Genomic DNA, 23,103 nt, shown 5'->3' on the forward strand with positions numbered 1-23,103 from the left:
CTACTTTTCATACGTCTAGTGATATTTCAAAATATTGAAAAAAAACTTACTTGTACAGTTAGGCAAAGTTCCAGACCATGTTCCATTGGCTGTGCACTGCCTAACTGAAGGTCCAGAGAGAATATATCCCTCCACGCAGGAATAAATGACTGAACTAGAAAATGTTGTGCCATCAATCCGAAAGACTTTTCCATTGGCTGTTGTCCCAGGGTTACCACACTGTACAGCTATAAAACAAAATGGTCAAGAGTATATATAAAAATAGTGCATTCAAGAATCCTCCCACGAACAGTTAAGGAATAAATGATTGTTTCAAATTGTCCAAAGAAGCTATAAAAATCCTTTAAGCATTGAAGTCTGTTTTATGAGGAGTTAAAATTCAAGATGAATTTATATTGATTTTATTAGTTTACTTACTGGGATACAAATCATAGAATAGCTATTTTTTTATGATTTTTGTTAGTAATTTTGGTAAAAACTTTGCACATAATTACTTGAGTATTGCTTTTGGGTAATATAAAATCTTTCAAAGAAGGATTTTAAGAGTCTCTGCCTAAAAAACTACTTATGTAAAATTGGAAGATATGTAATGAGAAGCAACAAAGATTTACTACAATTATATTTGTTAGAAAACAAATATAAAATATACACTTAAATATTATAAGCATTGTGTTTGCTTTTATATAACTGGTTTGCATTAAAACTTTATAATCTCTATTTCTGGACCAAAGTCTACAAAAATAAACTGAATAAAACAAAGTAGGAATGACTTTCATTAAGTTTTCAATACATCCTAAATAGGAGTCACAAACATAAATGCCTTATATGATTATTCCATATTATGTTTAACTACTTGCCATCAACGGCATAAGTGAATTTTTTATATATTAAAAAAGAAGCCTATGTCAGTCGCAATATCTACTTTTGTTGCAGTATAAGAAAACTTCCTAAGACTTTACAAATTTTAAGGCTATTTGTATGAATATGAAGTATAATTATACATTTTAAGGGAAGTCACTCAGTCGTGTCCGACTCTTTGCGACCCCATGGACTGTAGCCCACAAGGCTCCTCCATCCATGGAATTTTCAAGGCAAGAGTACTGGAGTGGGTTGCCATTTCCTTCTCCAGGGGCTCTTCCCAACCCAGAGATCAAACCAGGGTCTCCTGCATTTTGGGCAGATGCTTTACCTGTCTGAGCCATCAGGGAATCCCTACATCTTAAATACTTAATTTTGTCTGTCATTTTTAGGGGTGCTATAGGTTTGTGGGTAGACAGGAAACAAACAGTTTGCAAATAATAATTTGGGCATCTTTCATAAAGGTTAGTAATGGGATACTGTTCCATTCTGTGTGTATTCAGGATCTACTAACCAATGTCCTGCTGATAAACATGAAATTCAATTTAGTTTAGTTTCTCTAACATTTTGGGTTATAATATACTCTAGCTTAAATATACAACTACGTACATTGATCCTATTTTTAAGGTAAATTTCTAAAAGTGGAATTTCTGGATAATTTTAAGTTTTGAACAATATTTTGAGTATATACAGAGTTATCCAAATTATCAGAACACTATATAACAATACACATTTGTATCAATGGTGTGAAAGTTTGCTTCTTTTCACACAACCCCTCCAATATCATGTCCCATCATTTTTAAAAACCTTGTCAGTTTGTCAAAGAATGTTACACTCTTTAAATCTGTAATTTTTTATTTAAGATATTTTATCATATTCATTTGATATCTTAATATTTAATCTTTAATAGATATTTAATATTTAATAGATAATCTATTGTATTCTCAGAAAGGTTTTCCATTACTAAAGTAATACGGCACTACAAAACATTTGAAATAAAGAGAATAAAAGTATTATAAATTTCACCTCTCTGTAATATTGTCATTTTTATTATATTGACTTTTATATTTTTCTCTCAAGTGACTATCATTTCCTATGATTTTAATAGAATGCATAATTTTGAATCTTATTTTTCAACTAAGCTTTGTATGATACATTTTCTCATATTGCTTCATGGCTTATTCTAGTATTTTCACTATCACATTATGTAAATATAGAATTTCCTATGTGATATTTTTTCTAGTGTTGTCAGATTGGTTCTTGTTTTTGGTAGTTAGAGTGTTTGAAATAAAAATAATGATCTTTATGATTGTGTGTTCTCTTAAATATTTTTATTTTCTTTAGGAACTAAATTCTCAAAAATGGAGTTAATAGGTCAAAGCTAACAATATATATGCATTTTATCAAATTAATCAAAATGTAATAAAAAGGCTCCAGAAATGCTTTGAAGTTCTAGTTTTGCTGTACATACACTACAATTTCATATTAAAACACATGAAAAATGATGCTTTGATGCTTAACCATAATTTTCTGATTAGTACTTATGCAGAATTTCTTCTATAACTGCAATTTTTTTTTGCTCTTTTGTATTTTCTGTTTATTTGTTCTTTCTATTCATTTACTAGAATCTGTTTTACAAAGTGAATTGCATGGGCTCCATTTTATGAGAAAAGTATTAATTCTGTTATATTTGCTACAACTCCTACTTCTGTTTTATCTATAATGTATATATGAACAAAACAAGGTTAGCACTGGGTTGAGTTGCATTTCATCTAAAAATATTTTGCAGTACAGCTGAACAAAAGGCTGACTTAGCTATCACCCACATAATGTGCAACATCATTATAAAGACTTTGCCTTTGGTAACTAAGCTTGAGAAATGAAGTGAAGACAGCGTACTTAGTGTCTTTTGCTCAACAACTTTGTTCCCCAACCTATAACGGAAACTGATTTGTAATTCTCTCTTACCATTATTAAATTCAGTCCACTTAAAAAAGGATGAATGCCTTTCCTAAAATATAGATATAGTTTTTAAACATAATAAGAAGTTTCTGAAATATAGTCAATTAAAATACTGTTAAGAAGGTTCCACTGGGAATTGTTTTCTGTTTATAAAACCAATACATTTGGTACAACATCAAGCAAGTTTCATAAATACTTTTGTAAGTTTAGCTTTTGCCCTAAAATAACCTCAAAAAAGAGCAATTTAAATTATAAGGATATTTTCCCTGCAACATTTTCTTTTTAGTCAATATTGTAAAGATTTGATCCTGTTAACTCTGAATCGATCAGAACAATTCTGTGCTGTGCTGTGCTTTGTCGCTCAATTGTGTCTGACTGACTCTTTGCGACCCCATGGACTGTAGCCAACCAGGTTCCTCTGTTCTGGTTATTAGCAATACCCATAAATGAAAAACATCATGTATACTTAGACATCTTTCTATATTTTACCATTTCTACAAACCTGAAAACTAAAACATATTGTGAGGTAATGTGTTGATGTAAGAACAACCCAATGTTTTTCCTAGTGCTGTCAACAATTCAGAGCACTGTGATGGGGGAAAAATATCTTTTTAGCTTTTCCAATCCTGTTATCTGCTGTGATGTGAATAACGTTTGTATATAAATGACACTTGAGACATACTTGAGACTAAATTAATAATTATTACCTGTCATATTTCTTTTATATGATAGTATTGGTAAAACTGGAATACTACTACTTTTATTCCGTGGTTGAAGACAGAGAGTACTGGAAGGAGTAATTTCACTTAGCAGCACACAGTTGAATGTGATCCACATCAAATTCCAGCACTCTCAATGTTATTAGTTTCTACTTGACTTTACCTTTGCATTCGGGCTGCCTTCCAGTCCAACTGCCATTGGGTAAACATGTTCTTTCTTCTGAACCATGAAGGATATAACCAGTATCACAGGCAAAGCGTACAGAACTCTTGGTTCGGAAATCGCTTTCCTGTCTAGAACCGTGACCAGGAGTACCTGGATCCCCACATGTACCAGTAGCATCACCTGCAATTCAGTACAGTCCGAGTTAATTTAATTCAATAAACATTTATTAAACTCATGATTTAGTCCATCAATCCTGTGGGCATTTTTTTTGTTGCTGTTAATGTTGTGCTTTAATATGGTAAGTTGACTGGGTAAAATCATAATTCATATTTTCCATTTGACTCCAGTCACAAGAAAAAGCCTAAAGGAAAAAGAAAATAGTTGTGGAGCATGGTGTTATTTTCCAGTGATATTTGGAAACATCTAATAAGTTGAAGACATTTCATTAGTATTTCCTGAATCTAGTTCTTAACCAAGGTAATGGAAAATTCATAATTGACAATTCTTTGGGCTCAAATGACAATGGATTCATACAGTTAAAATTTATAATGTGGATTTGGCAATTTTCATCTTTTCTTCTCTGAATTAAAATCAGTTTCTGTTAAAACAGAACAGTGATGTGTTGGAAAATGTAAATATTAAAGTATAATATTTCTAGTCTAAACTTATACCATTTAATCTTCTCTATTAATGACCATTGACCAAAGATGAAAAAACTCCATACTTTTTATACATAAAAGTACAAAAATGAATTATAAACAAAGACTAGAAACTCTGACAAGTTGTTAAGAAGGATTTTGCTCATGACAGGGTGTTTCTCTTGACTATAGTGTGTAGGGTGTGCTCAGTCCCATTCTCATTTCTTAAATATGTCTAATTAAAGTTGCCACAACTAGCATTCAGTAAGACAGATAGAGAAAAGACAGAGAGAGACAGAGAAACAGAGAGAGAAAGTTGAAGGTATAATCATTGAAAGTGCTTTCTGTCTACCTAGATGCCAATTTTGACATGCTCTGTGCATCTGGAATCTTTCCTAATACTTTCTTATCATCATATGAGCAATATTAATAACCACATAAAGATTTAATGACACTATTTCACTTTTAAATATATGTATACACACTTTATTCTACAACTAAGTAGTAGCTTTCTAATCCATCGTGAGTGTGTGGGACAGAGAAAATGCTTGTGGGTTTATGTGTATTATCAGTTATCTGAGTGAGTAAATTTACTGATAGTTTCCATAATTTATAGATTAAATCTGAAGTCCCAGGCAGTGACCTCATAGGATTTAACCATAATTACATAATAATTAACGTAACTGAAATTAATGAACTATTTCACACCTTTTACCTCTAAAAGAAGAATAATGTGAAACAACTCCTAATAAGTCATCATATGATCTCCACAGAGATACAATAACACAAAAATAAATATGTAAATAAAAAAATAGGCAGAAAAATAAGCACTAATATCGGCAGATAGGTAAAAATAGAATGAATAGTATCAAGTAGGGTAACCTCACAGCTTGAAAACTGAAATAACAATTATTGAAGAAAAATAGTAGCTTAAAGACCTTAGATAATATTTATCAAATGCTTACTTTGTGAAAAAATTATTAAAAATAGATTTAATGTTTACATATTCTAAGAAAATGCTATTGGGATTATAGTGACACAGGAGTTTTCTGTTGCCTTAATAAATCAAATTATGATAGATAAACATCTCTCATAAAACTTGGGTTAGTTTAATTTAAAACATTTAGGACTTTATTTTAAAATCATGCTATTAAATAATCAATTGCTTAAAAGTTCAGGTACAAAGAACTGAATTCTAAAAGGAAATCATTGATATAATATTACCTCTGGAATAAAGATTGCCGGGAGAAATATCATTAACCTCTGATATGCAGATGACACCACCCTTACGGCAGAAAGTGAAGAGGAACTCAAAAGCCTCTTGATGAAATTGAAAGTGGAGAGTGAAAAAGTTGGCTTAAAGCTCAACATTCAGAAAAGGAAAATCATGGCATCTGGTCCCATCACTTCATGGGAAATAGATGGGGAAACAGTGGAAACAGTGTCAGACTTTATTTTGGCGGGCTCCAAAATCACTGCAGATGGTGACTGCAGCCATGAAATTAAAAGACACTTACTCCTTGGAAGGAAAGTTATGACCAACCTAGATAGCATATTCAAAAGCAGAGACATTACTTTGCCAACAAAGGTCTGTCTGGGAAAGGCTATGGTTTTTCCTGTGGTCATGTATGGATGTGAGAGTTGGACTGTGAAGAAGGCTGAGCGCCGAAAATTGATGCTTTTGAACTGTGGTGTTGGAGAAGACTCTTGAGAGGCCCTTGGACTACAAGGAGATCCAACCAGTCCATTCTGAAGGAGATCAGCCCTGGGATTTCTTTGGAAGGAATGATGCTAAAGCTGAAACTCCAGTACTTTGGCCACCTCATGCGAAGAGTTGACTCATTGGAAAAGACTCTGATGCTGGGAGGGATTGGGGGCAGGAGGAGAAGGGGACGACAGAGGATGAGATGGCTGGATGGCATCACTGACTCGATGGACGCGAGTCTCAGTGAACTCCAGGAGTTGGTGATGGACAGGGAGGCCTGGCGTGCTGCGATTCATGGGGTCACAAAGAGTCGGACACGACTGAGCGACTGATCTGATCTGATCTGAAAATGGAATTGCTAAAGCCTAAGTGATTTGCTATTCTAATGGATAAAAGCATTTCACAGAAAGTAGCATTCTAAACCCACTTATGTTCAATACAACACATTCAAAACTTACACCTGTAATTTTTCATATATAAGATCAGTATTAATTTGCATTGTAAATTCTAAATTACCTTAAGAATTCTGATAAATGTAAAAATAATTTTATAGCTTCCCTCGTGATATTTTTAAAAGAGAAATGTATTATTGTATCTCTTTAGATTGCTTTGTGTTCAAGTTCAGTTGCTAAGTCCTGTCCAACTCTTTGAGACCCTATGGACTGTAGCCCACCAGCCTCCATTGTCCATGAAATTCTCCAGGCAAGAATTCTAAAGTGGGTTGCCATTTCTTTCTCCAGGGACTCTTCCTGACCCAGGGACTGAACCCGCATTACCTCCATCTCCTGCACTAGCATGTAGGTTCTTTACCACTGAGCCACCCGGGAAGCCCTTATCATAATACTACTAATAAAATAGCCCCAGTCATAATACTCATAATGTAATTTCCAATAAACATCATCCAATTTTCCTAGTGGTACCTGAACAATGAGGTTGTGATCCACTCCAATGGCCGTTTAATTGGCAAGTCCTTGATGATTGGCCTAGAAGTGTACGCTTTCCTGTGCAGGAATAGTGAACAGTAGAACCAAAGGTATACTTCTCACCAGACAGGACTGCATTAGGAGGAACGCCAGGGTGTCCACAGTCAATCACTACAATACATAATTATTGAATATAAAATTTTTTTATATCTCCTATCGAACAACCTGCACCAACTTTTTTTGAAATATTAATGAATCAGAATTATCTGCTCCACTGTATACATCCTCTGAAAATCAAACATTTATATGAAGTTGAAGTTACAGGAGTTATTCTGTTAGCCCACTCACCCTGAGTATGAGTTTAACAGGAACACTGTAAGTAAGCTTAAATGACTGAGTCAATAAGCTTGTATGTATTGGGGTGGTGGGTGTTTGTTTATATACACATGTACATGGATTGGAAGCATTCATCTAGATAAGGATGTGAAAGATAGGGAGAGGAGTGGTATGGATTGGCTAAATAAGGTTATAGGATTCCATATAGAATTCAAAATGCCCTACAGAAATTAAAAGGGAAAAACTTTGAGGGTAAAGAAGGATGGAAGATGGATCTGTGGCACATGATTCAGACTATGCATATATAGTCTAAATTCTACTCCTGACCATTAATAAATAAATCATCCTGTAAAATGAAAATACTCAAAGGCTTATTAACCAAAATACAGCTGAGCTGAGCAGAATCAGATGTTAAAACACTGAGAATTCTCTATAAGCTGGAAGTAGCTTGGGGACTTACTATGTGTTCCCTTTCATGACTAGAGTATTACATATGATGAGTATTAAATAATCACACAGGAGATATAAACTTAATAAAATCCCTGAGTAAATAGCACACTACCAGGAAGTACAATAGAAAATAAGGAAAAGGTAAAAAGTATATGAGAGCTATGAAAATCTGAAGAAGTTCATGTTTACAGGTCCTACAAAAGATTTTTAACTTTCATGTTGTAGCCATACAAGGATAAGTGAATTACTTAAACCATTAGACTAACTAGTCTACGAAGAGAAATCAAATACATTTTAAACAAGGGATCAACAATTGACTGAATTATCTGCATAGTATATGAAATTAGATAGGCACTCTATTTTTATTTGTTCATGAATGAGTTCATAAATGATGCCACAACTATTTAAAAAAACTGCATGTACATAAAGTACCTCTAAACAAAACAATCATAAAATGATTTTGTAATTTAGCAATTTAGTATAACCAAAAATTACTTGCACAATGATTGTTTCTTTCCTATTATGTCCAATATTCAACTCTGAGAAGCAAATGTAACTAAGTCCTATCTATAAGCTGAATGCTTAGAATTCAAGTTCATTTCTCTGTCTTCAGATACTTTTGATTTATTTCTATTAAATTATTTTCTCACTATACATGCTAATTATATGCAAAACTGCTATAATTTATTTTATTTATATTCTATAGCTCCAAAATAACATATAACAAAATGCACTCTTATTCCTACTACCTTAAAGCAATGTATATTAACATTTCATATATGTATGTGCCTGTATAAGATAAATATTTAAAGTCAATGAGTTTTAAGTAACACTCTAATTTTCTCAAGCATTTTGCAGCCCTAGTGGCTATTTATATTGACTCATTTTGCTTTAAATGAAATTTGAAATAGTAGTACAAGAGAAAATAAAATTATAGTTGCCTCTCATGGAGTGGCAACATCACAGAGTATGAAATATATCTGCCTTTAATATTCTGTCTGATCCATGAAGGTTCAAAATAAAGGAATAATAGAGAAATATTAATCATATTAATATTAATATGGATGGCACATGGGCACTGAATTGGCAGAATACAGGAAGGGCACTTTCAAAACAATAAAAAAGTACAATCAGTACACTTCCATCTGATACACAGCTCTAAATATTTCATAAAGACAATAAATATACATGTATGGTTTCAGGGCATTTTCTCAAAAAAGAGTTCACATTATCTACTTACTGATACATTCTGGTAAAGGTTTGTCCCATTGTCCATTTGGTTGACATATCAAAACTGAAGATCCAAATAAGAAATATCCAGGATTGCAGTCGTAGAATACCACAGTGCCATAGGTGAAATTCCCATGTTCTATTTTACTTTCTCTTTTGGAATTGGCTGGAATTCCAGGATCAGAACAGTTGACCACTAAACAAATGACACATTTTTGAAATATATATTTAGAATAATATAATATATAAATTTTCATTAGAAACTTAGTTTCAAAGATAAATTTTATCAAACAAAACAAAGATTCAAGGAAGAAAATTAACATAAAGAACTATGGATATATGGCTGAAAATATTGGAAACAGGAGAGCTTCTTTGCAAATCTATTTTAAACAACAGCAACTCTGTAAATATACTGAATACAGATTTATAAAGAATGATACATAAAAAACGAAATATACCTTTCAAGCTATGGTTATAGAAAATGGAGGAAAGTGATAATTGAGTTGTATTTTATCAGACTATGAAATATATCATACCTCTTTGCAGACAGAAAAACTACAAATGATTCTCTATGTTTCCATAGAACGAACAATAAATAAACCCCTAACACAGGTATCATGGTAATTTAAAGTTCAAACATTGTTCTTCCAAAAATATGAAGATTGTCATACTGAGTAAAGTAAATCAGACAGAGAAAGATTTAGAAAATAGAAATAGACTCACAGATGTAGAAAATGAACTTATGGTACCAGGAGGAAGGGAGGAGATAAACTGGGAGATTGGGATTGATATATACACATTACTATATATAAACTAGATAACTAATAAGGACCTACTCTATAGTACAGGGAACTCTCCTCAATACTGTGTAATTACCTATATGGGAAAAGAATCTAAAAAAGATATATGTATGTATGTATATATATATATATATAAAACACCTGAAACTAACATCACATTGTAAATCAACTATACTCCAACAAAATTTTACAATATAACATTGTAAATTAACTATACTCCACAATGTTTAAAAATGTGAAAAAATAAACTGAGATTAGTTCCATTAATTATGAAGCCAACTGCAAGTAAAAATGAGCTAAATGACTTTATATACAGCTATAGAACAGGTACCAGATAACACAGTTAAGCAACTGAAATAACATTTACCAGTTTTATAACTTCTAAAAAAGTTAAAAAATAAGAAAAAGGAAAGCATTAGTAATGAGATGACATCAATATTAAATATGTGTTTTATTAATTTTCTACTGTTTTGCCCAAATTGTTTCAAATATTACCATTTGTGTTTACACAGACACATTATTACCATGCTCTCAGCAGCAATTCAGTTAGATTTTTACCTTTGCACACTGGTGGAGGATGGCTCCACTGTCTGTTGGCCTGGCACTGGGCCTTTGTTGGCCCTTGCATGAGATACCCAATATTGCAGGAGAATGTTACCACATCATTAAAATTGAATCCATTTCCACTTGTTCTTCCATAAATTGGACTACCAGGGTGACCACAGCTCACAGCTAATAGCAACGGGGTCGGGTTGGGAGGGACACAGAATAGAATAATTGGTTATCAATTATTAAATTAAAAGTACACTTAATTACCTCAAAGAATGTGGAAAGAAGGCCACTTTTGTAGGAAAAAATACTTAATTTTACTAATGCAAAGGAACAATTTAGAAAGCCAAACAGGTCCAATAGAGTAGAATCATTACAATATTATGTTAGAGAGTAGACAATTATTTGTAATTCTGGTCATGGTATGCAAGTGGTGCATAGATATTAAAAGTTCCATGGTAACCTTTCATTTTATTTCTTTTTAGGGAAGAATACTGAAATTCAAAGACATTTGGGAATGATTGAAGTTCACAAAACTAGTTAATGGCAAAAAGGAATGAAACTGAATTGACTTTCCTTTTCTAGTTGAGCTTAAGAATTGAAGATAAATGAAGGCAATTTTTTATATTTAATTTTGAAATCATTTCTTATATTATTTATGCAATCATGTTTTATGATTAATGGATAAACAAAAGTGTGCTTGAAGAATAGCTTAATATGACTGTAATAAAAATGATGTCTTATGCTGTATTAGAATCCTTAATATATTGAGATACCAATATTAACATTCCCTAAACCAAACAACCTTACTGGTATATTTTCTTCACTATTGATATTTGATAACCTAGCAGTTTTGTTTGGAAATACTGACGTCAATTAGATGAACTATTTAAATCATTTTAATGTTAAAGCTCTTTTTTAGGATTTATTTAGTGCTTGGTTTTCCCAAACACATTGTATTTCTATGAACTGTTTTATTGCATTATCTCACTAATTAATCATAGCAACTCCAGTAATACTGCTTCATAACTGGGCACAGTGAAAGATGACGTCACATTTAATACTTTAGAAATGACCCAACAGCAATCAATTTTCTGCTGTAATGTTAATGTAAACTGTTCATTTGAAAATGTAACTGCATCTTACTCCTGTTTAAAATTATTAATAGAGAAACTTGTGCTTGTTTTACCTCAGGGGCCAGTTTTCATTTATAGTCTCAATTATTCAGCAAGAAAAGTAGTAGTGTTAGTTGGCTATGCTTTTATATAATGAGGGGATTCCCCAGTGGCTCAGCCAGTAAAGAGTCTACCTGCAATTCAGGAGACCCAGGTTTGATTCCTGGGTCTGGATGATTCCCCTGGTGAAGGAAATGACAACCCACTCCAGTATTCTTGCCTGGAAAATCCCATGGATGGAGGAGCCTGGCAGTCTACAGTCCATGGGATTGCAGAGTCAGACACGACTGACTGACTTCACTTTCTTTATATAATGAAAGGCAAAAAACCTGGTATAGATCCAGCATAATATTTCTGTCTTTAAATCATTATATGGTCTGTTATCACATGCATACACACCACAGAGAAGCAATTTTGATAACTGTATGCTCTATTATCTTATTAAATCTTAACAAACTAATGTATTTTCCATTAAACTAGAACTCCAATAAAATACTATTGATTGATATGAGGTTGACAATGATAGAATTTATAAATATGTGAACTCATACTAAAAGCCCCATGAATTATTTCTCTGAAGCCTCCAAAATCTTTATCATTTAATCCTATAATGTTAAAACTACAACATGTTTACAGTATTTATCCTCATTTCCTAACACCGATTTTAATACAAATATCAGTGATTTCTGGTGGAAATTATCAGGAGAAAAATAAGAAATATATGGATAATTTACTTTTCAATCCAAAATAGGATAAATTGTGATGTGAAATACTGTGTTATTCTGAGTACTGGGTATTCAGTGAGAGAAAGAAAGAGTACTAGAATATTTTAAAATTCATTTTATCCTTCATGTGTAAATTCACATCTAAATTAAGAGATTAGATGAATATTTGCTGAACTAGTGAGATCTTTTATTAAAACAATTACAAAATTGTTCCAAATCCAAAAGAGTATTGACAGACATTCTAATATATTTTCCACTTTCATAGTGAATGGTTTTTTATACTTCTGAACACACCCTAATTTACAATCTAGCATGTCAGTATAAAAAAATGCATTGTGAGAATTTAGTTCTTTAAATACACATGCATATGCATGTGTGTATCTGTCTATATAATCATTTACCTTACCTAAGAAAAAAATATTGGTAATTACATGAGAACTGAACAGAGGTCTTTGACTACTTTTGCTATGCTTACTTACGCACACAGGCTGGAAGTTGACCAGACCAATTGTGATCTTGTTGACATATTCTTACTGAAGAACCGATCAAGCGGAAACCAGGATTACACTGATAAACAACTGTGTCTCTGTATCCATAGTTTTCTCCAATGACTTGACCATTCACAATAAGCTCCGGAATTCCACAGTGACCCGCTGAAATGGGTCACAATAATATTTTTTAATATTATGATCTAGTTTTATGATGTATGTATTTATATACAATACAGCAATATCCTATTTTATGACACAAGGAATATTTCGTTTTAGGAAAAGGAAAATAAAAAAAGAAAAGCCAAAATAAATACATAGAAGAATATATTAAAGACATTTATAGAAATCAAGGATATAGATAAATAACAGAGAAAATTACCTGAACTAAAAACTCTTTCTTTAAAAATAAGAGAGAAGGCTCAAATAAACTCAGAAATAAAAGATGAGAAATTACAACTATTAGCACAAAAATACAAAGAATTATGAGACTACTAGGAGCAATTATAGCCAACAAATTGGAAAAACTAGAAGAAATTTATAAATCTTTAGAAATTTACAATCTTTCAAGACTGATTCATGAAGAAATAGAAAATCTGAATCAAACAATCACAGTACACAGATAGTAACAGTAGTCAAAAACCTTTCAACAGACAAAAATCCAGGACCAGATGACTTCACTGGTGAATTTTTAATAGTTATTCTTCTGAAACTCTTCCAAAAAATTATATGGCAGAGAAATCTTTGAAGCTTATTTTATGAGGCCAGCATTATTCTAACACCAAAACCAGACAAGGACACCACAAAAAGGAAACCTAAAGGTCAATATCCCTAATAAATATAGATGTAAAAAAATCCTCAACAAAATATTGGCAAACTGAATTCAACAATACTTTAAACAAATCATACACCAAGATCAAGTGTGATTTATTCCAGGGATCCAAGCACTATGTTGGGCTTCCCTAATAGCTCAGATGGTCAAGCATCTGCCTGCAATGCAGGAGACCTGGGTTTGGAAATTCTAACAACAGTAATCACACAAGGAAAAGAAATAAAACGCATTCAAACTGGAAGGGAAGAAATAAAACTGTCACTATTTTCAGATACTATATATAGAAAATTCTAAAGATGCTACCAAAAACTATTAGTAGTAATAAACAAATTTAGTATAATTGCAGTATACAAAATTAAATGCCATGGAACAAGTAAGCCTGTGAGCCACGGCTAATAAGCCTGTGCTCTAGAACCTGGGAGCCACAATTACTGAGCCCACATGTGGCAAGTACTGAAGCTCATGTGCTCTAGGGCCCCTACTCCACAATAAGAGAAGCCACCACACAGTGAGAAGCCCTAGCATCACAATTAGTTCTTGCTCAGTGCAATCAGAGAAAAGCCTGTCCAGCAATGAAGACCCTATATGGCCAAAAACAAAGTTATATATAAAGAACAAATATGTAAAGTTTAAAAATAAAATAAAATTAAAAAAAAAAGAAGGATTCAAAACCATGACACTCCTAGAAGAAAACATAAGCAGCATGTTGTCTCACATCATTCTAAACAATATTTTTTTTTGATCTGTCTTCTTTGACAAAGACAACAAGAAAAATAAATAAAAAAGCTTTTCACAGTGAAGGAAAACTGTCATCAAAATAATAAAAACAATAAGGCAATTGGTGGAATTAGAGAAGATATATGAAAATGATATAAATGAAAAACAGCTACTTTCCAAAATATATAAAGAGATCATATAGCTCAATAACAGCAGTAAAAAAAAAAAAAAAAAACAAGCAGTTGAATTAAAAAAAAAAAAAATAGGCAGAGGATCTCAGCAAATATTTTTCCAAAGAAGACATACAATTTGCCAACAGGCACATGAAAAGATGCTTGATATCACTAAACATCAGGGAAATGCAAATCAAAACCACAAAGAGGTATCACCTTACACCTGTCAGGATCGTCATTATCAGAAAGACAACTAGAAATATCAAGTGTCGGTGAGGAGGTAGTGAAAAGTAACCCCTGTGCATTCTTGGTAAGAATGTAAACTGGTCCAGCCACTATGGAAAACAATATGGAGATTACTCAAAAAATTAAAAATAGAGCTTCCATGTGATCCAGCAATCCCACTACTGGGTATCTATCCAAAGGGAAAAAATAAACACTAACTCAAAAAGACTTATTCACTTCCATGTTCATTGTAGCATTGTTTACAGTAGCCAAAATATGAAAACCACTAAGTGTCCCTCAATAGATGAATGGGTAAAAAACTATAAAATACACACACTCATCTCACACATGCATAATGGTATACTACTCAGCTATAAAAAGTACAGAATCTTGCCATTCGGAATAACATGGAGGGACCTTGAGGGTATTAACACTAAGCGAAATAAGTCAGTAGAGAAAGATAAATACCACAACGACTTCATTTATATTTCGAATCCAAAAAACAAAACAAAAAAGCAAACAGAATAAAAACAGAGAAGAGATTAGAGGTTGACAGAGGAGAGGAGAGTAAGAGGAAGGTGAAATGATTGAAGGGGATTGAGAAGAACAAACTTCCAGTTATAAAATAAGTAAGTCATGAGGATACAATGTACAGCTTGGGGAATATATTCAATCATTTTGTGTTAACTTTGTAAAGTGACAGATAGTAACTAGACTTACTCTAGTAATCATTTTGCAATGTATGCAAATTTTGAATAAATACGTTGTAAGATAAACTAATATAATACTGCATGCCAGTTATCCCTCAATTAAAAAAAAAAAAAAAATAGAAGGAAAATGTAGACCAGGCCAGGTGAAATATCTCACTGAAAGACAATCAAGGTAGTCAAAGGTTAGAAACTTAAAAAAAGAGTTGACAAAACTGTTAAACTCCTAGCTAATCCTATCAACAAACAAAAAAGATACTAAAATTACCAATGTCAGGAATGAATGAGGTAACATTACTATAAAGCTTACAGATGTTAAAAGGATCAGGGAATATTAAGAACTGCTTTATTACAACATATTTAACAATTCAGAACAAAAGGACAAATTTTTTGAAGTTGTATCATCCAAAAACTAACACAAAAAAATATGAATAGTCCTCTATATATTAAAGTATTTGAATTCTTAAATAATAACTCCCTCTGCAAAAAAATACACTTAGATTTATATTTTTTCACTAGTAAATTCAATCAAATATTTAAGCAAAACATCAAGGAAAAAACAAATACCAGTCTTATACAAACTCTTAGAAAACAGAAGAAAAAGAATCACTTCCTGATTTGTTTAATGAAGTAATAATAACCCTAATATTAAACCTGTAAAAGACACAGAAAAAATGTCCCTATGAATACAGATGCAGGACTTTAAAGAAAAAATTTAGAAAAAAAAAAATATATAATACATCATGATTATCTGGGTTTTATCCAGAAATGACTTGTTGGTTTAAGATGAAATATTGACCACTGTCATCTACCATACTTAGGAATGTACAGACATTTTCTGAACCTTATAAATACATCTAAGAAAAAAGTTCATATTATATCGACCGATGAAATATTAAATCCTTTCTTCCTGATACAGGGATCAAGAAAAGGATGACCACTCTCACTAGCTCTATTTAACATTGTTTGGTGGGCCCTATCTAATATATATACTAATATAAAAGAAGAAACAAAAAACATAAAGGAGAAAACAAAAAAAAGTAAAACTCTTATATTTTATGCTCATGACATACACATAGACAATGCTGTTTTAAGAAAATCCATATCTAATAGGTGAATGAAAGCTGCAGGATACTAGATAAATATTTTAAATGATTTTTATAATAGAAAACAATTAGAAATGCAATTAGTAATGAACAATTTCACTATAACAGTGTAAACACACAAAAAATACTGCTGAATAAATTTAACAATAGGTATACATGATCTCTATGATAAAAATTTCCTATTGCAAAAAAAAAGAAAGAAGATCTTAATAAGTGAATAAATATACTAACTTCACCATGTTCAGGAAGTAGAAGACTTAACATTGTTAGATGCCAATTCTCCCCAATGACTTATACATTGAATGTAATTGTGATCATAATCCTACCAGGCATTTTAAAAATAAAAAAATAAGCTAATTCTAAAACATATATGAACACACAAAGGACATGGAGTATCCAAAGTGATCTTGAAAAATAAGAACAAATTTGGAGTGACAGATATCTTTCTGGAAAAAAAAAACAAGCAAAGAAAAACCCTCAGCTTTACTTCATGATATATACAACAACAAATTAAAAATAAGTTGTATTAACTAATACAATTATGTAAAGTTTAAAAATAAAATAAAAATACATGCCTGCTAAAAAAAATAAAAATAACTATCCAAGAAAAAAAAAAGAAAAAATAAATAAAAGCAGCTATAAATAAAAAAAAAAATAAGTTGTAGATATAAAGTAATACCAAAAATGCAAAAATTCTAGGAAAATAAATGAAATCTTTGTGATTTATGATTGAACATAGGTTTCCTAAACTAGAGACAGAAAGTAATAACTAGAAAGAAAAAAAGAGAGAGAAAATAGATTTTATAAAAATTGAAAACTTCTGCTCATTAAGATGGTAACGATAGTGAGACGGCAAAAGAGACACAGATGAGTAGAACAGTCTTTTGGACTCTGTGGGAGAGGGAGAGGGTGGGATGATTTGGGAGAATGGCATTGAAACATGTATAATATCATATATGAAATGAATCACCAGTCCAGGTTCGATGCATGATGCTGGATGCTTGGGGCTGGTGCGCTGAGACGACCCAGAGGGATGGTATGGGGAGGGAGGAGGGAGAGGGGTTCAGGATGGGGAACACATGTATACCTGTAGTAGATTCATGTTGATGTATGGCAAAAATAATACAATATTGTAAAGTAATTAACCTCCAATTCAAATAAATAAATTTATATTAAAAAAAGAATGAATAGGCAAGTAATAGGTGGGGAGAAACTATTTTTAAAAAATCAATATGTAAAGAACTCCTATAACTCATAATAAAAGGCAATTTATAAGATACTTCAGAATTTCACAAAGGAAAATTTGTGAATGGCCAATAAGCCCAGGAAACTATACTTGATCAGTAGTCATCAAGATAGTGCAAGTTAAATTTTGCAAGATACCTTTATGAATGCCAAAAAATGAATAAAATTTAAAAACTAGCTATACCATATGCTAGAGAAAATGTGAGACAACTAGAACTCTTCTAGGAATTTCACTCCAGAGTATCCACCAGAAAAGAATAGATGTGTCCACAAAAAGACTTTTATACAAATGTCCATACCAACTTTATTCATAATTACCCCAAACTGGATAGAGTCCATATGACCATCAGTAGGGGAATGGTCAAGACAAGGAGATTCTACTTAGAGATTAAAAAAAATTACTGATACACACAAAAACATGATTGAAACAGAATAAAAGAAACCTTACACAAAAAGAGTACAAAACTTAGGATTCCATTCACATGAATTTCTAGAACAGGAAGAACTACCATACGGTAAAAAAAACAGAACAGCTATTATTTCAGAGTGTAGGGGAAGAGAGCTGCAAATTGACTATGAAGGGTCACAAGGAAGCTTTCTGAGCTAATGGTAATGTTCTGTAACTATTGAGTAGTTTTAGTTATATAGGAGTACACAGTTGTCAAAATGTATCAAGTGTGTTTATGGCACTGTACATTTGCCAACATTAAAAAAAAAGAACCATGAGCAAATATTGAACTCTAGCTAGCTTATATGTATATAGAAATGTTTACAAATGAAATGTACTGCATTTGGCAATTTCAAAATGCATCAAAAATAAAATGAATTTATGGGTTAATACAGGCATGAAAGGATGAATAGATATGTGATATACAAATACAAGTGTTTAACTGTACATTCTAGATATTAGGCATGTGGGTGTTCATCATCAAGTCTCTCAACTGAAAAATTTATAATAAAATGCTGGGAGTTTGAGAATAAATACACTATATTTAAATAATCATAAGCACATTCTAGGACCATTCTAAGCCAAAAGTATCTGGGGCTATAAGGATAAGTTTGCAACCATGAGAAGAATGACTAGGCTATGTACATTATTCAAATTAATTCAAAGTATAAGTTTCTAGGATCTGCTTATTTGGCAATAGCACATTCCTCCTACTGACACACTTTTGAATTTATATTAGATGTCAACACTATATCCTATGCAAGAATGCTGTCTTTATAGACTGAGAGTCAATGTTTGTTTATAAATATTCCTCTTACAACTTATTGTTCCAGAAAACAGAATAAGGATTCTAAGTAGGTGAATAAAACCACCCTCTATATACAAAATCCAATAAATAACATATAGCATACAATAGCAGTTCATCAGGACAAAGAGTTACCAAATAGAGTATTTTAAAGTTAGTTTACATATATTTAAAAATTTTTATTTATAATAATAATGTATATTATATATAATACTAATATTATATATAAAATAATATTTATTTATAATAAATATATTAATTTAAAAATGAAATAATTTAAAATATAATTACAAATAATACTTTAAAATAAATTAAATAAGTTAATCTGCAATTGAAATGAGCATAACCAAAACCAAGTTAGAAAATAATAGGAAGTATTTTATTATTCAATTCTATATTAATACATGATTTAATTTATTTATCATTTTCTAGTTATGTAATAGTCTTACAGAATATTCAAATACATATGTATACTCTAATAAAGAAACCATCATTACTGAGTTTCCAAGTATACCTACTAACAAATATGCCTGAGAGGGTGAGAAAAGAAATCTTAACCAAAATCTCTACCTATACCCTTTAAAGTTTCAAATGATGACTGTACCATCACTAATGTTTTCAAGCTTATTATCAATACAATATGTATGTAAACTGTTAAAGTCACAGGCTTTACTCCCATGTGTCATATTTTTCAAGAGTAAAATTTTAGAGTTGAAACACAGTACAAATTTAGAAATATCCTGTTCATAATAATCAGCAATTTTTAAAATCGTAAATAATAAGATTATGTTTGTTCCCAAGAGGCAAGTGTATATTTTATCAGAACAATTTTTATTATTATTATTTAATTTAACACTAGCTCTCATTTCTTGAAATAATTTTATAGAAAAATAAGTCATAAATCAAACCATTTTCCTAATCTTAAGGTAATTGTTTAAGTCTTTAAAAAAAAGATAAAACATATATCATAATATTATTTTAATAATAATAGAAGGGATTCAATAGAAGGCCTTCAAAAAACTAGCTATTCAGTTTCTTTTAATGAACAGTTTTTTTAGAATTAATCAAAAAAAAAAAAAAAAAAACGGGGGGGAACCTATTTGCCTCAGATGGGCTACCCTGGTGGCTCACATGGTAAAACGTCTGTCTACAATGCAGGAGACCCGGGTTCAATCCCTGGGTTGGGAAGGTACCCTGGAGAAGGAAATGGCAGCCCACTCCAGTATTCTTGCCTGGAAAATCCCATGGACGGCGGAGCCTGGTAGGGTACCATCAGTGGGGTCGCAGAGTCAGACACGACTGAGCGAATTCACTTTCACTTCACTCACTTTCACTTTTCAGGCTTGAAAAATAGATTTTTCAAGTTTTAATAAAAAGTAATATTACACATGTTGAATTGTTAGGAAGTAAAAAGGGAGAAACTTAAATGTGGAAATTGTTTTTCTTCCTTAGTCATTACCTTAAGCAAACAGGTGAAAGGAGAATTGACTATGGTTTAGAATGAATTAACAGCTACAGTGCTTAATCCAGTGGAGTTGCAGACATATAATTTTCAGCAATTAGTTTTCACCTTTTATTTTCACCATGCTGGGAAAAAATTCTGCCTTTCCTTAATGACTTAAGATTCTCATTTGGAATACTAGTAGATTAAGAGATATCTGTTTAATAGCTTTTCTACCATGAGACATTTTAAAAGTTAAACATTTTCCAGTTTTTATCATCCTTACTGAGTGAATATAAGTTATTATCTCTTATTATGAAAAAGGGGTGCCTTTTGAGAGGGAGAATAAAGTGTTTGCTTAAAATGACTTAAAAATCTGTACCTAGGCATCTGGTGTCTGATCCACTCCAAAGACCTGAAGAAAGGCATTCCCGAACAGCAGAGCCCACAAGCATGAATCCTGAATCACAGGTAAAGATGGCTGTTGAGCCATATGAAGTCTGAGTTCCAATCTTATTTCCATTGGGAGGGGTTGGGAGTTCTCCACAGGAAATAACTTGAAAACAATAACATAATAAAAAATCCTAAAGATACAGTCAACACAAACATAACAAAATCATGTTTTCAACATTCTGAATTCCTATGATTTGACCATTAAAATTGACAATTAAATATGACAATTAAACTTGATATTTGCAAAACATGCTTGAAAGATCATGACAGTATAGAGAAAATAAATGACATAATTTAACATTTTTCTCCTTTGAGTTCCCATGTAATGTAATAAAGTCACTCTGTCTTGTCTCAGACAAGAATTCTGAGGAAGTCTGTGGAATTCTCCAGGCCACAATACTGGAGTGGGTAGCTATTCCTTTCTCCAGGAGATCTTCACAACCCAAGGATTGAACCCAGGTGTCCCACATTGCCAGTGGATTCTTTATCAGCCGAGCCACCAGGGAAGTAACAGCGACATGGGATGACATATGATTTTGTTTGTGTTTTTTGCTTAGCCAACCTGGTCACTCAACAGGTTGTGGTGAAAAAAAAAAAAAAAATAGCAATACTAAAGGTAGGATCATTTATTAGCCCAAAGTCTTTCTCTGATTTATCAGTAACTTTAATGAGATTCCAGAGCCCATAAACAGCTAAATAAAAATTTACAGCTAGCAGTTTAAATCCAGAATTGAATAAGTAACCACCATTCTTTATCTGGCTCCAGGTCTGGCTTTCATCTCTAGGCTTTAGGAGACTATTGGATAGACAAATAGAAAATTTGCAAACTTTGAAAAATTACATGTAAAATTTAAGATATATTCATTGTTTTGAGTTAATCCCCCAAACAATCCTTTGCGGTAGCTATAATATTTATTAGGGTTAATAACACTGATATTTATAATATTTTAATGTAAAAAATGAATAAATGAAGGACCAGAAAAAAATTCTATTCTTTCCATTTTTCTCTATTAACTGTAATTCTTAGGTTCTGATTTTTGCTCCACTCTTACTTCTGGGCAGGAACTTGATCTTATGTAGAACTTAATATAAGAATATAAGAACTATATAATATAGACTATTATATAGTCCTATATAATAAAGGACAGAACACAAAGAAACCAGACAAATATTTGTTCAATGTTTGATATAACGAATGCTGCTGTTATACATTTTTTCTTAGCTCTTTGAAATATCCTTATCCCATGTGTCCTTTTAATGAATTTAAAATGGAAGAACAATGATACCAGAGAAAGGGAAAGATCTTGGGTGAAAAACCTAAAAGAATAAGGCAAAATTTACAAATACATATGCTATAGTTTTAGAATATATAACTTATACATGGATTTTGAGATTTAATTCATCAATGATTATAAAAACAGCAACCCCAAGATTCTTTACTTATATGGAGATTAAGAAAATAAATCAAATATTCATAAGTAAATTATTATTAGGTACTTGTATACTTACTATATATAGTTATCTGTTAAGAGGTATCTGTTACGTTAAATATTTTAGTCACCATAATCCATTTAGATGTCAGATGTTTTTATTAGTTTATTTCTAAATTATGTGTCTATATCATAAATGCCATGGCGGATTCATGTTGATGTATGGCAAAACCAACACAATATTGTAAAGTAATTAGCCTCTAATTAAAATAAATAAATTTAATTTAAAAAATTGTGATGAACATGAAATAAAAGGATGAATTTTCAGCTTAGCATATTTCCTGGCACTAAGTAAATACCCAATAAATGTAGTAAAGAAAGTTCAAGATATTTCCACTGATTTTTCCATGTTCAGCTAGCTTATCTACTTTACACACTGGACATTTATAGTGATATTATAAGAAAGCATGAAAATAGAATGACTCAAATGTTCAATTTGATTCAATAAATGTTTACTGAATTTCTGCTATGAACAGGTTCTAGCTGGTATTTTCAACATGTAACACCAGTAAATCATACATAGTAAGTATCAGATAGGTATTACTGTGGGTTTCTCTGGTGGCTCAGTGGTAAAGAATCTGCCTGCCAATGCAGGAGACATGGTTTCAATCTCTGATCTGGGAAGAACTTACGGAGAAGGAAATAACAAGCCACTCTAGTATTCTTGCCTGGGAAATCCATGGACAGAGAAATCCATGAACAGCCTGGCAGGCTACAGTCCATGAGGTCACAAAGAA

General features: G+C 31.8%; 1 protein-coding gene across 3 annotated transcripts in view; it reads right to left on the bottom strand.

The window, feature by feature from the left end:
• Positions 1–23,103, bottom strand: part of CSMD3 (CUB and Sushi multiple domains 3) — a 1,478,779-nt gene that overhangs the window by 69,078 nt on the left and 1,386,598 nt on the right. For all 3 annotated transcript variants that reach the window (XM_086335396.1, XM_086335395.1, XM_086335397.1), the window contains 7 exons: positions 20,806–20,979; positions 12,716–12,889; positions 10,346–10,519; positions 8,998–9,183; positions 6,969–7,142; positions 3,703–3,885; positions 51–227 (listed from right to left, as the gene is read on the bottom strand). In XM_086335396.1, coding sequence (XP_086191522.1) covers positions 51–227; positions 3,703–3,885; positions 6,969–7,142; positions 8,998–9,183; positions 10,346–10,519; positions 12,716–12,889; positions 20,806–20,979 — 1,242 coding nt within the window. The remainder of the gene's footprint in view (positions 1–50; positions 228–3,702; positions 3,886–6,968; positions 7,143–8,997; positions 9,184–10,345; positions 10,520–12,715; positions 12,890–20,805; positions 20,980–23,103) is intronic.

The sequence above is a fragment of the Bos grunniens genome, chromosome 14 (assembly GCF_055505025.1).
Source record: "Bos grunniens cultivar Pamir isolate PY7600 chromosome 14, Bosgru_T2T1.0, whole genome shotgun sequence".
NCBI classification, from domain to species: Eukaryota; Metazoa; Chordata; class Mammalia; order Artiodactyla; family Bovidae; genus Bos; species Bos grunniens.